This window comes from Rutilus rutilus (genome assembly GCF_951802725.1).
Source record: "Rutilus rutilus genome assembly, chromosome: 2".
NCBI lineage: Eukaryota > Metazoa > Chordata > Actinopteri > Cypriniformes > Leuciscidae > Rutilus > Rutilus rutilus.
In genome coordinates, this window is record NC_140210.1 from 45,224,438 (window position 1) to 45,249,433 (window position 24,996).

General features: G+C 38.9%; 2 protein-coding genes across 2 annotated transcripts; both read left to right on the top strand.

The window, feature by feature from the left end:
• The first annotated feature begins 195 nt into the window (after positions 1-195).
• LOC311286593 (B-cell receptor CD22) lies at positions 196-14,347 on the top strand. Its single transcript, XM_084402824.1, has 11 exons — positions 196-276; positions 604-658; positions 3,352-3,681; positions 9,954-10,214; positions 12,402-12,656; positions 12,741-12,995; positions 13,075-13,329; positions 13,439-13,529; positions 13,610-13,667; positions 13,755-13,826; positions 13,903-14,347. Exons 1-7 carry the CDS (start codon positions 274-276, stop codon positions 13,137-13,139), a joined length of 1,224 nt encoding a protein of 407 aa, XP_084258950.1. The 5' UTR covers positions 196-273; the 3' UTR covers positions 13,140-13,329; positions 13,439-13,529; positions 13,610-13,667; positions 13,755-13,826; positions 13,903-14,347.
• A 5,035-nt stretch (positions 14,348-19,382) lies between these two features.
• LOC311286595 (B-cell receptor CD22-like) lies at positions 19,383-24,878 on the top strand. The gene is made up of 9 exons (XM_084402826.1): positions 19,383-19,494; positions 19,644-19,687; positions 20,161-20,502; positions 20,581-20,832; positions 20,917-21,192; positions 21,266-21,350; positions 22,575-22,632; positions 22,720-22,791; positions 22,868-24,878. The coding sequence occupies exons 2-9, from the start codon at positions 19,645-19,647 to the stop codon at positions 22,937-22,939; spliced, it is 1,200 nt and encodes a 399-aa protein (XP_084258952.1). The 5' UTR covers positions 19,383-19,494; position 19,644; the 3' UTR covers positions 22,940-24,878.
• Positions 24,879-24,996: the final 118 nt, after the last annotated feature.

A 24,996-nucleotide genomic window follows, 5' to 3' on the forward strand; every position in this document is an offset into this window, starting at 1 on the left:
CCCCCCAACCCCCCCACAAATTACGCCCCTGTCTGAGCAATACTAAGGCATCTTCAGAGCTACAGTATTTTCTGCGGTTATGACACCATTTATTAGCAGTGCAGTCAGCAGATTTTTTTTATTTATAACAACTTTTGAGTTCTCATGGTTTTAAGGGGAAGAGGGCAAGGCTACATTATTTCTGGTCTTTGGCCAGTTTCTCTTACTAAAGCGTTTGACTTCACTTTCTGCCGGCTGTTTTGATCATCCTCATCATTGAAAGACTTCAGCATTATGGTATTATATTTCACTTCAAAATCTTTTGTTTAAATGCCTGAGATGGTTTTCTTGACCGTTATCTTAACTCACTGAAGTTACTCTGCTTATTGCACTGCACTGTTTTAGCACGAGACGTACAGTAAGGAGCAGGCAATGAAGGTCATGCAATGGCTGGAAACGTGCTTTAAATAAAGGCTTTCTGATAAATGTTAAGGAATAATGACAGAATTGAATATTAGTTTATATGGGTGATATTGCTACTTCTGTCAATTTTCAGAGTGTGTAAAGACAGATCATATATTTTAAAGATGTCATGGAGGTCCTGCTAAATCTCATATCTTGCAGGTGTGTTCAGCTGTACTGCTTCACTGCTTCATCTGGATCTCTCTGATGGCAACAGGTAACATAATATCTATAATATCGCTTAAAGTAACTTCTCTTTCAGCATCCTGGGTCACTTGAGCAAAAAGTCACAGCTTGCAGCTTTCTGTGATTGCAGTAATGAATTAGTCTCCATTAAAGCAACACTAAGGAACATTTTTTACCTTAAAATAATGTTTCCAAAATCGTATCAGTGGTTCATCAAGTCGTAACAGGGTGAAAGGCACTTCTGGATTTGCTTTGCAGCCCTATATCTGCTATAACCACACTATGCAAGTTTGCCAAACCGGGTCGCGTTTCTGTTCGAATGAGACGTAAGAAAACTACAAATTTGACTTGCTTTACGTCAAGCGTTACAATAGTCATTATTTAGTTTTTCTTCGTTTCTGATGTCGCAATACATCATACTTTCATGAAATCCTGCAACATACTCTACCTTGTCTGTGGACATCGTTCATTCAAAGCCGGTGCTGGATAAACAGCGAGTGTGCGTGCAACAGTCGGCAGTGTGCGGCTAAATGATTTACGACAGCGGTAATGGACAATTCCGCTTCCAACCTGTAGGGCGACCAAAGAGGAAAAGTTCCTTAGTGTTGCTTTAAAGCAGGGGGGCAATCCAGGACCCGAAAAGCGTACCACCCCCGGGGGCCGCCATTGGCTAACAAGCCATCACCTGCTGTTAGCATTCCATTGACTCCCATTCATTTTGGCGTCACTTTGACAGCGAATAACTTTACATCTGAGGCGTTTAAAGACTCTATTTGTCCATTGTTTATTTCTAAAGAAACACGACAATGTATAAAAGGCTCCATTACCTTGTATCTTACGTTATGGCCCCGTAGAAGCAGTGTAAAACTAGGCTAACGATTGCATCATAACCACCTCTCTGGAAATTACCGTAAAGACAGGAGGAGAAGCTTGCAATCAATCAGGGGACGTGGATGCATAAAGTCCGATAAAGTCAAGGGAGAAGCCCATAGAGAGTCATAAAGTTGCTCCTGCTCTTAGCTCATGGACAGCTCCTACTCACGCTCTCCGTCTCTGCAAGATTCGGAAATATGATTCAGATTTCGCTTGGCACAGCTACTAGAAGACTTACAACTGTCAGAACAGGTTGCTCACGTCACATCTACGTCATCAAGCTCAGTTTGAGTCTGCGCAGTACGCTCAGCCATCAGGAAGTGAGGGCTTCTAATTTGCTTCACTTTTCTCCGTTGCAGTCTATGGGGTCGCTGTGTTCATTTCTTATACTGTCTATGCTTTAAAGGGGCATTCACACTGACAGCAATCTACAGTGACAAAGAAACTGGAAGTTTTATGAGAGTTCTCATTTTGAAGTGACATGAGCATTCATTATACTTATTTTATAACATAAGAAACCAAATAGTGTCATCTATGAAAATTTTTAAAGGGTTAGTTCACCCCAAAAATGAAAATTCTGTAATTAATTACTCAGCCTTAATGTCATTCCAAACCTGTAAGACATTAATTTATCTTCAGAACACAAATGAACATATTTTTGATGAAATCCGAGAGCTTTCTGAAACCCCCCATATAGACAGCAACGCAACGGCCACTTTCAAGGCCAAGAAAAGAGTAAAGACATCGTTAAAATAGTCCGTGTGACTATGGTTCAACCTTAATGTTACAAAGCGATGATAATATTTTGTGCACAAAATAACAACTTTATTCAACAATGTCTTCTCTTGGTTCACGTTGTAAACAGTGCAACGCTTCATGGTTCTACGTCAGAACGGCGGGTCATTATTGGCCAGCTCCTGCATCAGCATCACACGCATGTGTCGTGGCGCTCACGTGAACAGCATCGGCCAATGCGGAGCCGGCGTTCTGACGTATGGTTCAAACGCATTCGACCACATGAGCGTTTACACTACGAAAGCAATCCGGTCGAATGCGTTTTGACTTCCTCTGGAAGTGGTCGGAAGTGGACAAGCTCAAAACACTTTAGACCCCGTTTACACCTGTATTTAGTGTCGTCCACCTGTGATCAGATCGACCAAAAGGCATCTTAAAGGTATATCGGAGGATTTTCCCGAATTTTAGAAAAGAACCGCCCTCTCCACTTTTTGAAAAAATGCACATGCGCAACACTCTACCTGCTCCCGAGAGGGAACGCCTATTAAACGTGTGCACGAGAGAGCATGCACGAGCTAATCATAACTTACATTAACTTTTACTAGCAGTGATTTTAAATGGATTTCTCCAAATAGCATGCCAAACTTTACCTGTCAAGTAGAAACTTCGCGACTGAGGCATCAGTGGGAAGCCCAACCTGTGTTTTGAGCGCACGCCATCGTGTGAATCGTGTGCACGAGCACGTACGACAGCCTTCCGTAAACATATCACCAGAATGATTGACACTTAGGAGGACCAATAGTCTTGATGATCCACCCGGAAAAAGAAAATCCTCCGCTATACCTTTAATACCAGGTGTAAACATGGCCAAAACATTTTTTGTCAGTTTTTAATAGTGGAAAAGGGTCCTTCAGATTAAAATGTTCTTCAAATTAAGAAAAAAACTGTTTCTTTTAAGAACTGTTCACTAAAAAGTTATTTTCATTGCTGTAAAAAAAATAATAATAAAAATTTTGGAACTTTTATTTTCAGTAGTGCACGGTGGTCAGTGTATAAACTGTATATGCAACTGAAATGCAAATCAGCATTTCAAGCATGCATTTGTTTGTATTCCAGGTGTGCAGGATGACGTTACTCATATTATCAGCAGTATGTGTGTTGTTCAGCAGTCGACGGTGCTCATACCCTGCAAATACATTCATCCTCAATTTGAGCAGGTGAGCTCAGTGGAATGGCTTCATGAGAAATCACCGGAGGAGGAGGTCAGAGTTTCTCAGGACCCTGCATTTGAAGGCCGCGTGGAGTTTGTGCAGTCTGACGCGAGGAACTGCTCGCTGATCCTGAGGGACGTGAGAAAGAGTGACGCGGGTATCTTCCGTCTTGTGCACAACACCGCTTCCGGCCAAATCAGGATGAACGCACAGGGAATCCGTCTCGACGTAACAGGTGAGTTGGATAATAGGTGTGAGAACTTAATTTTACTTAGAATGAAATTTAGAAGGTATGGTAGGCAATTTAAAAGTAGCCCAATTCCGCGGGAAAACCGATTGAACCAGTTTTTCACCTATCATTTCCCTCTGATTTTAGGGATGGTTAGGTTAAGGGGTAACGCTAGGGTGTAACCAGGGTTCGAATTACGTGGGAGCCAGTGGGAGCTGAGCTCCCATAGAGAGAGGATGAGCTCCCATGAAAGCAGTAAAATCATACACCTGTGGGGGTCTCTAAAAATCATCAGCACCATTATTTTCAATTACAAATAAAGCACTTTTTCCTTCGGACTACTGTAGCGTGACTTAAAAGATAGGACAAGATGCCAAACACATGGATCTCACAGGATCTCAGATTGTCATCACACTACATCCTTATGCTTAAATCAAGTGATCAAAGTGCTCGTTGCCGCTGTGTTTGTTTGTGGCTCGCGCACAGTCTTCACTCGCTTCAATCCGTTGTGGAGACTCCCTATTCGTTCCAGTGAAATTACAAAACAAAATGCACACAAACGTGTCTGTCTCTGCCTGATATACAACCACTGATAAACATAATCGGATTTGATAAAAAGAAAAAAATATATGAGTACGGATTCGAACCCAGAACCTCTGACACGCTTGGCAAAAGTTCTACCACTGGACCACTTAAGTACACGCTTAAACTTGTCGGATCTATTAATTTACTCACGTGAAAATTCTACAACTCACAACATCTTAGACCTCATCAAATTAAATTAAACCAAAAAAACAAATTAAACCAAATGTACTATTTAAATTGAATTGTGTTACCAACGCTTTTTTTTTATTATTAAATTTGTATTATATTTACAAATTTTTATATTTTTATATTACATTATTAAGCTATAAGTCTGCTCATAGGCTACTTTTTTTTTTTTTTTTTTTTTTTAAGAGACCCCCACAAAGATGAAATCATAATTCAAACCCTGGGTGTAACGGTTTGGTTGATATAACCAAGCGCCAACGAAGGATAATGAACTCTAGTAATATTTAATAGTAAATTCAGAGAACAACAAAGAATAACCACAACCAAACACTATCTCAAAAGAGGACAGACAGCGACTGGGAGCGACTGGCTTTAAATGAACAGAGACAAACGAGATAATTAATGAACACAGGGGGAGACAAATGAACTAAATCTAGGTCACAGAGGGCAGAAATGAAAACACAGGAAAGGCCAGACATGTTACATAGGGATAGGGTTGGGCAGGAATGTTATTCCAGTATCAGCAAAATATGTTGATCCAGGAAAATGTCTTGGCAAAATCATTGTGACCTTGGAAAATGATTCACTGGTTTGAAACCCCACATGCTGCACTCTAAAAAGAGATGTGTTAAAAATGGCACATGTTGTGAGTGTGCTCAGGGACAACACATGTTGTGTCAAATTTAACACAATAAATGTGTGTGTAAGTCATTTTAACACACAAATTGTGTCATTTAAAAAAATAATGCGAAAGGGCCAGATGCAAAAATATTAACCGTTTAATCAATAGTCGAGCATGTGCACACAAAGTACAACACAATGTTTCAAGCTCAATGACTGGACAGACTCACTGTACTGGACATTATTCAGTTATTCACGCTTCAACCCCTAATTGATAATGCTGCTTTTGACAAAAGTTCATGGAGAGATAACAGTTAACAGAGTTTGCACTTTGAATTTTATTAAAATGTAACAACTGACAAAATATCGTATATAAATAACTTGTATTTACACTGGCCTGTTTGTTTGAGAACATAGCAAACACTGCATACCATTCACAGTGATGGTGAGTGTCGGCACTCAAAATGATGAGTTGAAAACAACACAACCTGTAAAAAGAGATGTTAAAAATGACACATGTTGTGTAGATTTTAACCCATGTAGTGTGTGTGCTCAGGGACAACACATGTTGTGTAGATTTTAACGCATGTAGTGTGTGTGCTCAGGGACAACACATGTTGTGTAGATTTTAACCCATGTAGTGTGTGTGCTCAGGGACAACACATGTTGTGTAGATTTTAACCCATGTAGTGTGTGTGCTCAGGGACAACACATGTTGTGTAGATTTTAACACATGTAGTGTGTGTGCTCAGGGACAACACATGTTGTGTCAAATTTAACACACAACCTGTGTCGATTCTTAACACATCTCTGTGTTTATAAGGACTACACATTTTGTCTTACCTTTAACACAACTAATGTGTTATTCCTCTTACACAGAAGTGTGTTGAAACCTTTTACACACTAATGTGTTATAGTTACACAACTTGTGTCAGATATGTGTCACATGTGACTGTAGTCGGTGTGTATTTGCCAGAGTTACTTCCTGTGTTTTTACAACTGAGTGTTTGGACGAACACTGAAACGTATTGTTAACTTGTGTTTATGGAGTCCAGTGACGTTTAAAGTCCCTGTAAAGTCAAAATTAAGTATGTGTTCTGAGTTTGTCATACCACCGAAAAATGTGTTATTAGCCACCCAGCCCAATTTCAATGATTAAAAAAGCCGCCAAGTAAATAAAATAAGCTATCAAAATCTCGAAAAAATGAGCAGTAGTCTCAGCTCTCAAACGCTGGGGGCGTGTCCGCTGGCTGCGCTGAAACCACGCCCACTCGCGGGAAATATGACTCGCGCACAGCTCGTGCATGTCGGCGCGACGGGAGGATGAAGCAAAGAGTATAGAAGCCCAAGAGGCGAAACTCAATAGAACGCCCCATAGCAACAGTTGCCCCCATGACTTGACGGCGCGGCCGCCATTATGGACTGAAAACTGAAGGAAAACGCCGAAAAATAAAGGGAGTCAATGACACTGAAAAACTTAAAATAACAAAACCTTAACATAGCTTAATTTTTTCTGGCCGTCATATCTAAATATGAAAACAATTTAAAATACATTAATGAGGATGACCGACGTTAAATGACGTTAAATGACAGAAAATATACGTATATGTGTTGGTTAGGAAAATAGTATTTTGGGACAAAATATTACTATAGAAGTACTATAAGACTACTATAGAAATACTATAGCGGCTCTAGGATATTATAGAGGTATTACAGAACATAACATACTTCTGTGATGTTCTGTATAGCCTCTCTATAATATTTTTAAGCTGCTATAGTAGGCCTAGTCTTATCGTACTTATGTAGTATGTCCCAAATTACTATAGTATTCCTATAAGATTACTATAATATTTTGTCCCAAAATACTATAAATATGAAAACAATAATAATAAAAAACATTTATTTTGTCCCAAAATACTATAAGATTCCTTAGTACTTTTTAGTAAGGGTATCCCCAACGAATCGGCTTCATTAGCCTACCACTTACGGTTTGCAAAGATACAATTATAAAATTACTGCAAAACTTTAATCTATCAATATTTATGTTCTATTATGCATTTTCCTTGTTATATGACTAACAGAAATTCATGAAATAATATATGTTCGCTTGTCTATAGGCAGATACACAGTAATTAGATATAAGTAATAAGATATTTATTCAAATGTTGATTTTGAAATTAGTAAACATCACCATATATATGATTTGGAAAAATTTTTTTTATAAATGAACATTTCTAAAGACAGTTAATATTTTACACAGTGAACGTTTCAATGGCAAGAAAAAAAACTATGAATGTCCTATTACAGGCGGAAAGGTACAAAAAAGATGTGCAATCTAGCAGTGCACACATGAACTATTAACACATACTAAAATGGATTTTGCCATTGACTGGCGCTAACGATTCCAGCAGCTTTCAGTCCATAATGGCGGATTCGCCTCCGCAGCGCCATCTACAGACTGTTACCCATAACACAACAGAGTTTCGCCTCTTGGGCTTCTATACTCTTTGATGAAGGCCGAAGCGGACAGCGGGAGATAGTCGGTTCGGCCCCATTCACCAGTAACAGCGGATTATCAGTGAATTCCAGTTGTCTCCAACGAAAGTAAACTATCCTGATCTCTACAGAGGCGGGTGTGGTGGTGATCATCAGCTCTCCATCAAGGTAACGTTAGCTCTTCACAAGATAAATCCACCTCTTCTTGATATGATCATTTTTCGGAAATTTAAATAAGGACACCGATCTGTTTTCTAAGTGATTGCATCCAGTGAATACGCATTTACATGACGAAGGCATAGCCAGAGCCGTGGGCATAGTAGCTAGCAAACTGTAGGCTGTCTGATAGTAACTCGCGATTGAGCGATAGGCTTAGTGACTCCGTGCGTCATCAAGTAGGGGCCCAATCAAGCTCAGGGGGTCGCAGTGCGTCATCGAGCCCCCGTTTTAGCCCCGCCCAAAAAATCCGGCTCACAGCAAGGGTGAAAAACTGTTAAACGGTCTAACTCCACAATTTAGTACTTCACAGTTCTCAGTCTTTGTAACATGTTTTAGCAATACATTTCTAGCACTTATAATGTGTTTAGAATTTTTTTGTAGAATTGCCTTTACAGGGACTTTAATAAAGAGTTTGTTTGAACATTTGGATGGTTTAGACATCATGAATCTACATAGACAAGCTCTTATTGAGAATTAACAGAGTTTTAGATGTTGATGTTTCACTGAATGTTTTATTTGAAGTCACCAGAATCGTGATTAATGGCTCCTTTATTTGAGCTCTTGACCCTTTACTCTTCTTTTAGTATTTCTCTGGCTGCTGCAACTGTATTTTAATAAAAATACATTTGTTATGGTGAGAGAAAATATGATCAGATGTTTCTTGATGATGTCATAATCAGCAAGTGCTGATCTGATCAAGTTTAACACATTGTGTGTTAAAAATATACACAACAAATACCATCAACACATGCTGTGTGTTGTTTTTTAACACATCTCTTTTTAGAGTGTGGTGACCCCAGTGGCACATCTCCTTTTGAACTGTGTGTAGCCGTTGTGTGTGTGCCCAACTGTAAAATCACTGGGGGTGGACTTTATCTTAATAAAATCTAATAATTTCGGACTGGTTTCTAATTTTATTTACATACCCACGCTGAAATGGAAGCAGTGGAGTGAGTATTACATTTACCAAAATGATTTGTTGATTAACTACATTGAACTGTAATTCAATACAGCATTTTTGCTGTAACCTCACATAAAGTATTGTATATTATTCCTATTTTTTATTTATAGTGAAACCATTATTATTACTACTATACATTGTAGTAGACCTAAAGATCAAAAGGTCCCTGTTCGATCCCCGGTGGCAGAGAATCGCTGAGCAATATATGGTGGCAGACTCAAGAAGTTTAGATTTTTTCAGCATTTTATTACTTTTGTGTCGTTATTTTGGTCGAGAATAGGACATCGGTGTGTGGATGTCAAATTTTTGACGCCGATTTGATTTGCATATTTGACCTGTTTTTCGACGTCAATGTTGGATGTCAATTTGATGTCTTTTCAACATCAATTGCCCACTGGGACGCCTGCTGGTCAGAATGGTGTAAATGCAGTAATCTCAGCTCAAACATAAACAAAAACCCCTTTTATAAACCAATTTGCAAATGTCTTATTGAAAGTGTCATCTATTCAATGCAACCAACAAATCATCTTATACCATTAAATATTAAGTGTATAATGTGTTATTTTTTTAAATGCAGGGCTTGTTTCGTTTGTTTTAATCAGATCAATAAGAGACTATCAACTACAACTCTTTCCTTTTTATTATGCAAATGCATCATTTGAAATCTCTACAAATGTATAAAAATGATCACAGATCATAGACACTGGTTCATAGAGATCATCGTCTCCTAGCGGCAAACCATTGAAATTTCAAAACAGTTATGACGAAGCCCCGTTTACTGAAATCACATGACTTGATTTGTTTCGCAGTTTTGATACACGCTCCGAATCACTGATTCAAAACAAATGATTCGCAATAGGTTTCAAAGCTTCATAAAGCAGTGGTTTGAAAGAGCCCATCACTATGTTTCACTCGAATATAGGGTATGTCACAAATAGGGAAAAAAAGAAGATCACGTCTTCTGTTACATGCCAGCGTTAAGAAGGCTCAGAAATAGATCTTTACATTTACATGCCTTTGTGAGATGCTTATATCCAAAGTATGTTAAATTTACATTTAAAGTGACTTGCAGTGCATTCTTTGGGAATCAAACCCATGATGACTGTGGTGTTTAGTGCCATGCTTCACCAGTAAAGACCGTCATATTCATGTCAACTCTCTGCTGTATTTACACACTAAGCACATAAGGAGATTCTTCTTTCTGGTCCAGATGCGGAGGTGGAGGTACAGACCGAGTCTGACAATGTGACGGAGGGAGATTGGATTTTGTTTATCTGTGGTTCATGCATCCCCTCCATGACTGCAACCTACATCTGGAGGAAAGATGGGCATCTGCACAGTCGGCATCATGGGGAAAACTTGCTTTATCTGGAGTCTGTCGGGCTGGAGGACAGAGGGCGATATTTATGCACCATAAGCGGCCATGAGGGACTCAACTCCACATCTGTTGACATCACTGTAAGACCCGTATGTAAGTGAGCTGAGAGCTTTTAGAACTTTGTTTTGAAACACCTCACATGTTCCTCAGAAAATGTAGAAATGTCTTTAGAATGAAATGTCTATGAAAGTTGTGAGGAGTGTACACAGTAAAAACCCCAGTGTTAAATCAACACTGCTCAGAGTACATATGGTCCCACTCTACAGAGTGTTAAAATTAACACTGAAGCAGTGTTGAAGTTAATGAGATAATTAAGTTAACACTGAAGCAGTGTTGAAGTTAATGAGATAATTAAGTGATTAATGAAGTAATGATTGGCCATTAGTGGTGACACCTGATGATAACAAGCAGACTCACTGAAGGAAAGAGAAACACAAGAACTACTGACTTTGAACCATTATTGCACTTATTATTTTACCAGTTTGACTTTATTTCTGTCATACATCTACACACGGTCTTATTTAGATTTAACAGAAGTTTAGATGGTAATGTTTTATGGAATGTTTCGTTTCATGTCACCATTATGGTGGTCAGTGTTTGCTTTAGTTGGGCTCTTGACCCTTTCGTTTTTAACATTAGTATTTTTCTGGCTGCTCCAACTCTGTGTTTATAAAGCATATGTGTTGTGGCAAAAGAAACTATGACCTGGGCTGTGTTTCCTGAAAACATTGCAAGCCTAATTTGATCGTACAGACCATTTGTTGCAGTTGGTCTGCAATCAAGTAAGGCTTAAGATGCTTTTGGAAATGCAGCCCTGGTTATGATTTGATGATGAATTTACTAGTGACTTGATTCAATGATGGCACCCATCATTATAAACTGATTATCAACGTTTTATAATTTTTTTCACTACAGTAGTTACTTCCAACAATGTTTTAATGATCTGAAATTTTTTTAAATCACACACAGACATCAAGAATATACATATGAATCTCAATAATGGTGACAATCAAACAAATGCTTAATGTTGCAGTGCATGATGGGAGCCACCAATCAGAACGCATCAATGGCTCACATCATGCATTGCAGCATGAATAAATTATGCAGCTGAATTGTCCTGTAATTTTCATTGTTTGCTTTTATTTTGCTATTGTTTTGTTCTGACTTTAGTAGCTTGTTTTGTGATGTTCAGAGTTGATCTGTTTGTCACTAGTTTGTTTATTGTCACCATTGTTGAGATTCATATGCTGATTCTTGATGTCTGTGTGTTTAAACACAATAACTTCTTTGCACAAAGTATTTTCAAAATTTTTCATATTGCTGTTGGATCTCAAACTGTAGAATCTCAGAGCTACAATCACCAATACTAAAACAAGACATCAAGAATATAGTCAAAGATTTAGACTCTGAATGACATCAGTGAATCAGGACACTACATGATGATAATGTCATTATCATCAAAACATATTGTGAGCAGGTCATGTTTTCTCTTGCAATAACAAATGTGCTTTATAAACACAATGTTGGAACAGTCAGAGAAAAACTAATATAAACAAAATGAAAAGAGTCAAGAGCCCAACTAAAGCAAACACTGACCACCATAATGGTAACTTAAGAAAACTTCCATAAAACATTACCATCTAAACTTCTGTTGAATCTCAAGAACTTTTGTCGATGTATGACAGAAATAAAGTCAAACTGGTAATAATAAATGCAACAATGTGTAATGACTCGAAGTCAGTTGTAGTTCTTGTGTTTCTCTTTTTTCTGTTATTGTTTTTTCTCTTTCCGTCAATGATTCTGCTTATTAACATCAGGTGTCACCACTAATGGCCAATCACTTAATTAATCACTTAATTATCTCATTGACTTCAACACTGCTTCAGTGTTAACTTAATTATCTCATTAACTTCAACACTGCTTCAGTGTTAATTTTAACACTCTGTAGAGTGGGACCATATGTACTCTGAGCAGTGTTGATTTAACACTGGGGATTTTACTGTGTAGTAGTGGCTCAGGAAACAATGTTACATAAAAACTCGTTGAACTACATCCGAAACTCTCGAGTGTTTTATACAAGTGTGCTGAAAGAAAGAAATTCTTGATATTCTTTAGTGCACAGTTTATCCAAGCTATCTTATTGGTCATCAAGTATCATCAGACCCTTTCACTGTTGCAATTTTAAATAATGCTTACAAAGTATAATGTCATTTAACCCTGAACATAATTGAATTGAGTTGAAATTTGCTGCATGTTTTCACACTTGTTTGTCTCTTTCAGATCCACCAAAGAACGTCTCAGTGTCGGTCAGCCCGTCTGGTGTAATAGTGGAGGGAGATTCAGTGACTCTGAACTGCAGCAGTGACTCAAACCCTCCTGCAGAAATCAACTGGATTAAAGGAGGAACAATCCTGCAATCTGGCGACACATACAGCATCACTAATATTAAATCTGAGGCCAGTGGAAACTATTATTGCTCTGCTAGAAATAAACATGGATCTCTGAACTCCTCTGCTGTGACTGTGAATGTCATGTGTAAGTCTGCCTTGATTTTAGATCAGTTCTGGATGATTATTTGCTCAATTACTGAATGTCATTTGACACTTTTTGTCTTTTCAGATCATCCGAAGAGCGTCTCAGTGTCCGTCAGTCCGTCTGGTGTAATAGTGGAGGGAGATTCAGTGACTCTGAACTGCAGCAGTGACTCAAACCCTCCTGCAGAAATCAGCTGGTTTAAAGGAGGAACGATTGTAGGATCTGGAAGAATCTTCAGCATCTCAAACATCAGCTCTGATCACAGTGAAGAATACAAGTGCAGATCCAGAAATAAACATGGAGAGAAACACTCTGAAGCTGTGAAGCTGAATGTCATGTGTGAGTTAATAAATGTGAGTCAGTAAATCATCTGGTTATAGTAAGTTATCCAATAATGTTTTATTTTTGTCTCTTTCAGACCGACCAAGAAATGTCTCAGTGTCCGTCAGTCCGTCTGGTGTAATAGTGGAGGGAGATCAGTGACTCATCAGTGACTCAAACCCTCCTGCTCTGAACTTCAGCTGGTTTAAGGAGAATGAAACCTCAGCTGTTGGATCTGGACAGAGTTTCAGCATCTCCAGCTTTAACTCCAGTTTCAGTGGACGCTTCTACTGTGAGGCTCAGAATAAACATGGATCTCAGAGATCAGCGTCTGTTTCACTCACTGTTAAAGGTGAGAATCATCTGTGTTGGTCTCAGTTTTGGAGGTCATTGTCTGTATGTAGTGAGGTAAAGCACTGGTCTCAGAAGAGTTTCTCTTTCTCTCGTCTGCACGGCTGAAGAAAGCAGCTGGTCTTCAGTCACAGTGGGAATCACTGCATCTGTTGTCGTGACTGTGATACTGATGCTTGTCCTCTGGCTGTTGATCAGAAGGTGAGAGAGACTCTGTGTCTGTAGCGTCATAAAGATTCAGAGTCAGTTTGTGTTCATGTTAATTTCTTCTTCTCTCACAGGAAACGAGTGACTCCATCAGAAGAGCGAAACCACAGAGGATCACAACACCATACAACAGTGAGACAATCTTCTCCTGCTTCTTCTCATGTGTGTCCTGTCAGTTATGAAGGGAGAATTGATTTTCTCATCATTGTGTGTCGTCAGGTCGAGTCTCCTGAGGACGCCTACATGACCCTTGACCCCAAGTCCAGATGTTCTGAGTACGACACACTGGATGTGAGTTATTCTGCTGTTGTTGTGAAGGTGTTACAGGAGATCTTATTTGTGATGCATATGTTCACTTCTTCTCTAGAATATGAAGAGATCCTGTGACACAGACGACCCTGAAGATCAGGACCCTGTTTATCATAACACTGGCAATTGATTATTATAACTTATATTAATTTAACTTGACAGTTCATTTCCATTTTAATTTTTAATGTTATGCTGTAAAAATGAGAGACCATATCAACAGTCAAATACATCAATATAGTGCATGTTCACATTTAAAAACAAAATGCAGTATTGCATACATAAAACTCTCTGTTTGTGAACAATATAATAATATAATATGTTTGGGTAAATATAAAAGGTAAATATTTGGGTATAACCTCTGGTAATAAAAGGTTTTCTTTTTTTCTTCTTTTAAAAGTTGAACTTAACTCGAGCTCAATGGTCAAACATTTGTGAATGTTTAAAAAGCAACAGCAGAAAAACGGTTCAATTCAAAACTATTGTTTACAACAGTGGACTTTATAGACACTTTCCCTTTATTCACCTGCTTTAAAACGATATTGAATATAAACGATAAAAATGAATTGAAACGACATTGTACAGATCACTATGGCTTTTTGAGCTATCAGAAATAAACAGAGGCAGGATTACAGCATGAGACCAGAAAACAGTCTTTATTCTCAACTCCTGCGTCAGAACATTCATCAACTAAACTCTCAACTCTCCCGCGCAGTGGCGGCTGGTGAAAAATATCTTCGGTGGGGCTGTGTCATATTCAGTCGGTTTCAATAGTCTGGTAACCGTGGGAGTCTTTTAGCGTAGTGGCTCCGAGGTTGTGGAATGCTCTTCCTCAAGACATCCGTCAAACATCCACCCTTCTCTCCTTCAAAAGCACATTTTTTATCTGAATATTACTCTTCAGCTCACAGTCTGTAAATTGTTATTGATATGCTATTTGTTTGAATCCCTCTTTGTTTGTGTCTTTAAAGGTGAACTAAGTAACTTTTTTACCTTAACTGAACAGCTTCGGAGTCATTGGAATGGTTATATTACTTATTTCGGGTTGAATGGTGGTCGTTTCGCACCCCCCTGGTGCCCGTGAGCGGAAAATTCGCACTTGCAACTTTGAGACGGCGGGCCGCCGGCCACCGCGTCAGGAAGTCTCGCGTGATATCAGGTCTCGCGATGTAAACAATTGCTTTACGGCCAAAAGAAATCTGCTAAAATGCCGTCATTATTGCACTCCCTCACACTGTTCGAACCCGAAGGAAGAAGACATTTTAAAGAATGTCCCATCTGCTTTGATGTCGTTGATCTACTAGCCTCTGGTGTCTGAGAATCACCAAAGAGTTTTTACAACAGTGTTGTCAAATATCTATTCCGAAGCTGTGGGGGGAGCTCTAGAGAGAAACCTGCGAGCAAAAAGCGAGAATACAGCGAAGAAATCCCGAAGCTACTGAGTGCTGCTTTAACCTAACTTTGTAAGTGACCTCTGAATATTAGGCCTACGTTCTGCCCTTGGTGTGTGTATTGTGCTTTGATGTTTATTTTGTTCTATTCCTTAACCCAGTCCCAGTGGTTCTCAAACGTTTTAGAGTTGTACCCCATGAGGCTTTTAACATCCTTCTGCGTACCCACACTCTTCAGTCACACCTTTAAGTATAAGGGACAATATTTGCCCCCTTAAAGCCCCACTATGTAGGATTTCCGTTTTGGTCAAACAACGACCCCTAGAGTCGCTGTGGACTACTTGTATTTAACGTTACTGTCGTAAATACCACTCACGCAGAGCAGTCTCTTCACTCACGGCCTGATCCCCTCCCCCCTGTATACCGGTCCCCGTTAAGTCGGATAGAAGCTGTAAGGTGTGGCCCCTTTAAGAGCTGCGCGCGCCCTGTTTAACTTTCGGCAGTCTGTATTGTATGTGCGCCTCGGACACCCCGTAAGCGGGTTGTTTCTGTTTGACGCTCATTCTTGTCCTATTTTTGTCTATCAAGTAATGCTGTGGACGGTAGAACGTGTGACAGACAGTTACACGAGTTCGATTGGGGAATAAACACAAATCGTCGGACATCGAACAAGCACAGCTAGCCTCCGAAGATGTCTACTAATCCATCAACAAGAACGCCAGGTGCTTGTCCGAGTGATATACAATATAAGCAATATACTTACAAGTCCAACAGCATGTGAGGACGTGTTGGGGGAAGTGAGGTAGCCTATGCTGTAAAGCAGTCGAATTTTGTAGTTCTTTTTGTGCGCGGGGGTTACTACCCGAACCCCGAAGTTTAAAAGTACGATTAAAAACTATACAAACCCCGTCAGGCTATGGCAGACGTGTCATTCAAACTATTTTAAGTCGATGTACCATCACAAGGGTTTTGGAAATATATTATGAAGGTTGAAAAGTTACTTAGTGTTACTTTAAATCGATTTTTCCAGTGCATTTTTATTTTTTACCTTTACAAATACCTTTATAAAATAAATAATGCTTTAAATAATAAATGTTCATAATAAATGTTCAAAAGAGAAATATGCAATGATGGTAAAAACGAAGTGATGCTTTTAAATATTGAATTAAAACCGCCAGTAGGTGGAGAGTCATCGAGTCATTCATTCACTCAGTAATGAAGCAAGTGGCTGTATTTATGAATTAATCATTGAATCATTGACTCTAATGATTCGTTCAAAGTGAATTATGGTTCAGTGATGTGAGATTGCATGTATCTGCCCCTACTACTGTTTGCAGAGTGGTTATTTAAAAAAAAAAAAATGATATCGGCTGTTTTCGGTGATGAATAGCGGCTGTGTTTTGTTGATATCCTTGTGACGCTGACCAAACAGAAAAGATGTTTCTATGAAGAGTGTTATATTGCTATAGTTAATTTCCATATGGAATTTGGAGATTTTTAATACTGTATGCGACTGTTCCCAGTGCGACCATCAGGATGTGGTCTCTATATGGTCCGCTTCCCAGTGGGCATTTGATGTCAATTTGACATCAAATTGATGTCAAAATTACGTCAAGAAATAGGTCAAAAATGAAAATCAAATTGACGTCAAAGTGTCGATGTCAATTTGACGTCAAGAGTTTGACCTCTATCAAGAGTTTGATAATAAGTCATTTTGCCAAACAAAAAGGTGAAACGCATGGCCGTACACTTATTACCAGCTTCACTTACACTAACCAGATTTACTTTATTTAATTTCTGGTTTAATGAAATCATATTTTGTATTTTAAAGTCACCATGATGGTGGTTAGCGTTTGCTTTAGTTGTGCTCTTGACCCTTTACTCTTAAATATATATATATAAAAATCTCTGGCTGCTATAACTGTGTGTTTATAAAGCACAATTGTTGTAGCTAAAAAAGCCATGAGATCAGGAGATGTTGGCTTTTCATTGATGATGAAGGTGATATCATCATGTAAATGCCTGAAGCCCTGATCTTATTCAGTGTCTAATGTTCTGATTATATAGAACTTGTGGTTTTAAAACTGTTTTTATTCATAACAGAAGTAATTTGATTCTACAGCATGTCTAGCAGTGTTGTTTATCAAATAATGTACTTGGTTCTTAAAAACTATTTAGTGCACAAAACCCTGTCATCTATGGCATTGCTTAGACGCACACAGACATCAAGAAACAGCGTATGAATCTCAACAATGGTGACAATCAAACAAAATATCCAGATAATCAGATCAACTCCAGCTGCATAATTTATTAAAGCCGCAATGCATGCTGGGAGATATGGGTGTGTTTTGATTGGTGGTACCCAGCATGCACTGCAGCATGAAGTATTTAATTGATTGTCACCATTGTTGAGAGTCATACACTGATTCTTGATAGCTAAGTAATAATGTTGAGTTTAATGCATTAAATGTTTTTAAAATCCATTAATAAAAAAAAACGTTATTCTCATGCTGTTAAATTAAATGGCTTCTATTACAATACAACATTAAAATCACAAGTCCTATATAATCAAACATTAGACACTGAATAAGATCAGAGATACAACAATTACATGATGACATTGTCATCACCTTCAATAAACCGCCAACATCTCCTGATCTCATGGCTTTTTTAGCTACAACAGTTGTGCTGTATAAACACAGAGTTATAACAGCCAGAGAAGATTTTATATTAAAAAGTCAAGGGTCAAGAGCACAACTAAAGCAAACGCTAACCACCATCATGGTGTCATCAAAATATGTTTAATATATTTTAAACTATTTAAATATTATATTTATTTAAACTGGAAATTATATAAAGTAAATCTGGTTAGTTTTAAGTGAAGCTGGTAATAAGTGTATGGTCATGCATTTCACCTTTTTGTTTGGCAAAATGACATCAGCAGAGGTCAAATCTTGACGTCAAATTGACATCGACACTTTGACGTCAATTTGACTTTCATTTTTGACCTATTTCTTGACGTAATTTTGACATCAAGGTGCCCGCTGGGTTATGACGTCTAAATCATATTGCCGTGAATCACCCCAGATTTTTCTTTTCTACTTTTGCATAAATCAAAATATCTGTGGCTGTATTTGTTGTTAGAAATATAGATTATAAAGTGTATTATTACAACAAATGGTCTTAAAAACGGGGAAAAATGGGCTTTTCTCTCACTAATATGTGCATGCAGTTACATGTATCTTCCTGTAGATGGCGCGTCAGGTCGGTGAGGCTGTAGGTGTGTGTGTGTGTGTGTGTGTGTGTGTGTGTGTGTGACAGTGCTGTCCAAGGTGCTGATCAAAATAAAAAAATCCATCAACAGTGAGGTGTGTGTGTGTGTGTGTGTGTGTGTGTGTGTGTGTGTGTGTGTGTGTGTGGAATGTTACAAAATAAAAGCGTTTAAAATGACCAATATGTAGCAAGAGGAAAACAATAAAAGCATCTGTTTTTAAATAAAAATAATAATATAATAATAATAATAATTTTATTATTATTGTTTTTAAATAATAATAAAAAAAAAATCTATAGTATGCAAGAAGAATGCCACTGCAACTTTGCCTTTCATCTCATTGTGTATTTTCTCCATCTGTGCCACCTATAAAGGCCCAATGCCTTGTTCTGAAAAAGAAACTGGTCAAGAGGCTCTTCTTTGTGAGATTCAGGAATTACAGTGAATTATCAATTATAAAATCATCAAATCCTCTTGATTATTGCCTTTTACTCTGTGTTTATGTAAAATATCTGGGGTGATTTGTGTTTGTGTTGATGATAGTTTATGAAGTCAAAGAGAAGCTGTTTCTCAAGAGTTCATGATGTGCATTTATCTTGCGTCAGCATACACTTAAAAGAGAAAAAGGAAGTGTTTCTACAGAAGTGTCATTTTTAGTGCCGTGTGAATGTGACAAACGTTTCAGTGACTTCAGGTCAGCTCCTCTGTGACTGAATATATGCATTAATACAGATTCAAAGAGGCTTGAGTGACTTCTGGGCATTTAATCATAATCAGACATTTTCATCTGGGTTTGCGGAATCATATTTCAAAAGAAATATATATTTGTGTGTGTGTGTGTGTGTGTGTGTGTGTAAATCTAGCACTTGTGTCGTTTGTGTTTTGCACTCATTCAGAGGAAGTGAAGAAAGACAGGATGTGTGAAAACAGTTAACACTTGCATACAGATCATATGCAGTTTTTACACTCAGACTCTGCAGATTACAGTAAGGTAGGACACATATTTACGATGCAAAAACATGTTTCATCTTTAATAGAGAGATTATTTAATATTATATATTAAGTACTTGTTTTATATGTATCTATAAACACGTGTTAGTCATACATTTGTGTAATTGTAACAATCTTCGTGTCTTCCAGAATGTTTGGTATTTTCTCTCTGGTTTCTCTGCTTTTGATTCCTGGTGAGTCTGAACCTAATTCTTATTCACACACACACACACACACACTGAAGAAACCTCCATTTTTAAGGATGTTTGGTCTGTATTTCTGTATTTAAAGACAGTTTAATGTCTTCGTCAAGAATGTGTAGTGTCCACAGTTCTGCTAAACTGACACAGAAACCTTCGATATATATCACACATCAACTTAGTCGGTAACGCTTTAGATTACAGCCTGGATAGTACTGCATAATTAAAGCAATTTTACAGTGTAACTTTCTGTAATTAAAGTGTACCTATATCAAATGTTGATCTTGTATTTTGTCTTGTGAAGTTACAAGAAGTAAAACTGAAGAGGAAAGCAATGTTGTCGTTTTCTTTTTATATGAAAACAAGCAAAGAAAATACAGAAGTAGAAGAACTGGTTCTGTGTTGAAGAGAAAAGTAAAAACACACATATGGTCAAATTCAGTGTTTTCCTGCTTTATATTTTCCAGGGATTTGCGGTCAGGAATGGAAGGTTCAGTACACAAATATGATGAAATGTGTCCTAAAGGGTTCAACAACACATTTATCAGGCACTTATAAACAACCAGATGGTCTCACTGTGACAGAGGCATTTTGGATGATAAACCCAGTTAAAGACGAAATCAACATCAATCTGTTGAATCTTCCAGATTACAGAGACAGAGTTGAGTATTTCAATAAAGACCGAACATTTGCTCTCAGACTCAGTAACGTGAGACGTGAGGATGAAGGAATATACTGCATCAGAATCGTGACAAATGTAGAAATAGAAAGATATCTGGGTCATCCTGGGATTCAGCTCAGTGTCACAGGTACAGTCAAACTAATATTGCACTGACAGATTTACTCTGTTCTTTCAAATATGAAATGTGTGTTGTCTGTGATTTCAGAGCTCAGAGTGGAGATTCCTGAAGAGGTTGTTGAGAAAGATTCCCCTGCTTTATTGTGTAAGAGCACCTGTAACCTCTCAAACAGAACAGACTTTATCTGGTATAAAAACGGCGAGTCTTTATCAGAGTCGAGCGTCGGGAATCGGCTGATTCTGCAGTCGGTCAGCAGTGATGATACGGGAAACTACAGCTGTGCAGCGAGAGATCAGGAACATCTGCTCCTGTCTCCTGCCGTCACTCTCAGCGTCAGATGTAACACACACTCTCAGCTTTCAGACAAATTCAGTCCAGACTCATCAAATGATGCACTGTGAGTAATGTTTAGTCTTTTTTCAGATCCTCCGAAGAGCGTCTCAGTGTCGGTCAGTCCGTCTGGTGTAATAGTGGAGGGAGATTCAGTGACTCTGAACTGCAGCAGTGACTCAAACCCTCCTGCTCTGAACTTCAGCTGGTTTAAGGAGAATGAAACCTCAGCTGTTGGATCTGGACAGAGTTTCAGCATCTCCAGCTTTAACTCCAGTTTCAGTGGACGCTTCTACTGTGAGGCTCAGAATAAACATGGATCTCGGAGATCAGCGTCTGTGTCTTTGTTCGTGTCTGAAACAGTTGCAGGTATTGATATGTGCCGTTGGCTCTTATGCTGGTGTCATTATCAGCCGTGTGAATGATGTTTCTCTTCGCTCAGGTGGCCAGAGTGTGTACGCAGCTGCTGGGATCGGGGCGGCGCTCATCGGCATCTGCATTATTGCTGTAGTGATAACGATCCTCAGGTAAGAGAAAAGCACTAAGTGCGACGCAAGTGTTTTTGCTAGTTTCAGCCCGAAGCAGTTTTCATTTTCACTCCCTGCGCCACTGTTACAGGAGAGGCTTTCTCTCCGCTTCCTCCAGATCACCAGAGGGAACTTTCACCAGAATATTGACTGTTGCTATTTGGACTACAAATCCCATAGGCCCTCATACCTGAGACTGATAACACACACCTGCAGTTCATCACTATTTAAACACACCATACACACTCCACCTTTGCTTGATTTGCCGTGGTGATCATTTCTGAGCGTTTCTACTGTGGACTATATTCTGTGTTTGATCTTGGACTGTTTCTTGTTGTTTGACTCCTTGCTGCTTGGCACTGACCTTTACCTGTCCTCTGTTCTGTGAATGTTTGCTGCCTGCCTCGACCTTGTTTGTACCTGTTTTCGACTCTGAATTAATAAAGCTGCAGATGGATTCTCAATCCGATGACTCATCATTACAGCCATGTTGTTTAAATAGCAAATGCATTTGTGCCCATTTGTACGCCGATGGACTGCTGGTCTGAAAACGAGGTGTTTTTCAGGCGCATTGATGGTAAATTAAATAGACTGTGCCATTGACCAACTGAAACCTGGTCTACAGTCAATGGCAAAATATTTTTTTGTTATTTAAAGAGCGCATTAGTAATATGAGCCTATAGGTGCGTCCACAGCACGCACACACTCTGCTTGTTACACACACAGGGACACGCAGCAGCACACAAACATGCCAAATACTAAAAATAAAAGGATTACAATGTAAAAGATTATTATTGTGTAAAGATATGGTGGAATCCGGCTTGTCCCGTAGATGGTGTTCTTGTGCTTTAACCTCGCGCACGAGCAGATCCGTTTGCTCTTTCCACTTGCAAATTCCTCCATGTAAATAGCGAATCCGCCATGGCGCGAGCACAACTGGTTTTTAAAGGGAATGGGAAATTACACTATGCTTGTTTTTTTGCACGTTTCGCCCAAAACACACCCATTACTCATGAGAATAGGGACAACACTTTTAGACACCGCGCGCACCGACCATTTTTCCCGTCGTTAAACTAGCAAAAGTGGATTCAGACACAACCTAAGTGAACTTGCGCCGTGTGCTTTAGACCATCGCTTAGATCATTAAAATAGGGCCCTGTGTCTGTAGCGTCATAAAGATTCAGAGTCAGTTTGTGTTCATGTTCATTTCTTCTTCTCTCACAGGAAACGAGTGACTCCATCAGAAGAGCGAAACCACAGAGGATCACAACACCATAAAACAGTGAGACAATCTTCTCCTGCTTCTTCTCATGTGTGTCCTGTCAGTTATGAAGGGAGAATTGATTCTCTCATCATTGTGTGTCGTCAGGTCGAGTCTCCTGAGGACGCCTACATGACCCTTGACCCCAAGTCCAGATGTTCTGAGTACGACACACTGGATGTGAGTTATTCTGCTGTTGTTGTGAAGGTGTTACAGGAGATCTTATTTGTGATGCATATGTTCACTTCTTCTCTAGAATATGAAGAGATCCTGTGACACAGACGACCCTGATGATCAGGATACTACATATTATAACTTAGACAAATGATTAATCATATCATGACTTATTATTATTTACTCTTCCCCTTTATAACAGTGAGATTTCCACCCTCTCTGCGACTTAGAATTTAATGGTTGATATTTGTTTCTTTATTTATGGTGGTAAAGATGGTTTGTTCTTGAGCAACCTTAGTAAAGTCAGTTTACTGTTACTATCATAACCTCCTACTTTTAAAGCAGAACTCGGCAACTCTAGCGAACTCTACTCACTTCTTCGCTGATTTTCCCTTTTGTTGTCGCATGTTTTCCCCACGAGCTCCCCCTACAGCTGCGGGGCGTATATTTCACAACACGGTCGTAAAAACTCACTTGCGACGGCCTCCTCCCCCTCTCTACCGCTGCTCATGTGCGTTTGTTTTGATCGGAGCAAGCCAACTGTATCGTGTGGAGCTATGTCTACAGAGGTGAGTAATCTGGTAATACATCATACATGCGTTTGTGTTTATGTCGAATTGCCGTAAAGCAATTCGTGTTTCGCGCTCGTTCTCGTTCTCGCTTCTCACGAGACTTCCAATTTCTATCTTGCCGGGACGAGATATTTTTTTTCCCAGGATGGTAGGGGAAGACTCATGAATATTCATTAGGGAAGTCATCCCTGATTGGTCTTAACCCCAGTGACGGGTAGGTTTAGGGCGGGGTTAGGAGTAGGTCATCAGACCCCCAGTGGCGGGTAGGTTTAGGGGTGGGGTTAGGGGTAGGTCATCAGACCAATCAGGGATGACTTCCCTAAAGAATATTCCTGAGTCTTCACCTACCATCCTGGGAAAAAAAATATCGCTGCCGGGACGGTAGTCCCCAAGTTGCAAGGTTGGTTTTCCGCCTGGGAACGCTGGGGGGAGCGGGGAAAGTCACCAATATCACCAGAACAGGTTGTTTAACCATCCAAATGATTTCTAGACAGTTTTATTAAAGAGGCTATATGCGATTTTCTGAAATTTAAACTCGCGACTGACACCTGTGGCCAAAAAACAGAACTGCTCTTCCTTTCTGCTCGCTCTCGTACGTGCACACTTCACAAGTCATCCGCTGCAAAGAAGTCAACATTATGTTTACAGAGGTAAGAACAGTCAAATACATATATTGTTTGAGAAACTAAGTTTGTTTGCTGACTAGCGGTGGTGGCAGAGTGATCTGAAACGTTTAACATGAACGCGCTTGACGTCACATCCGCAGACAGCGCGCGAAAAATCCGACCCGACAGAAAATAGGAAAAATAGGATACAGGCTTATAGGTGCACCCACTGTGAGCTGACAAGGTGTCAGTATGCTCATCAGGAGATGTTTGAGTCATAAATGGTCAAATAAAAAGGCTATTGTTACGTTTATTTTGGGGAAAAAGTTGCATATAGCCCCTTTAAGTTACCAAGTTCTGCTTTAACAACTGCATGTTCGTTGTTATTTGTAGAATTACGGTATTTATTTTTTGAATGCTGGTGTATGCAAAATTATTTGTATTCTTTTGATTCATGTATTTTTTTACTTTCTTTTATCAATTATTTATTTTTATGAATCTTATTAATTTCTTTTTTATGAATTATAGTCATTGATGGTTATGTATTTATTTAAGCATCATTAATTGTTGTATTCCTTATGTTGCATTATGTTATTGATTTCTTTAATCATTTACATATTTTCTACTATATGCTCTGATATGTTTGATTATCTCCAAATGTAAGACCTTCGGTGTCTCTTCTGTGTTGTAAGATCGAGTGGCTGTATTTTCCATCAGAGTTGATGTACGTGAAGTCTCTCTAGTCCTTTGCCATTCCATCATGAACTACATTTCCCATAAACTTTTGCCTGGACTCATTATCATGTGATTACATCCACCTGTGTGTCATTAGCTTATTATTGTCTGTGTATATAAGCCCTGTTATATGGATTATGATTGTGGATTACTCTCAATAAAGATGCGTTTGGGTCTCCAACCCGAGTCTCTCAGAGCAGTTACGTAACAATTTACCTTCATATCAAATATATTTATTTCCATCTCTGCAGACATGAGATAATGCAAGATCTGCGATATTCTCTTAAAGGTGTCAAAAC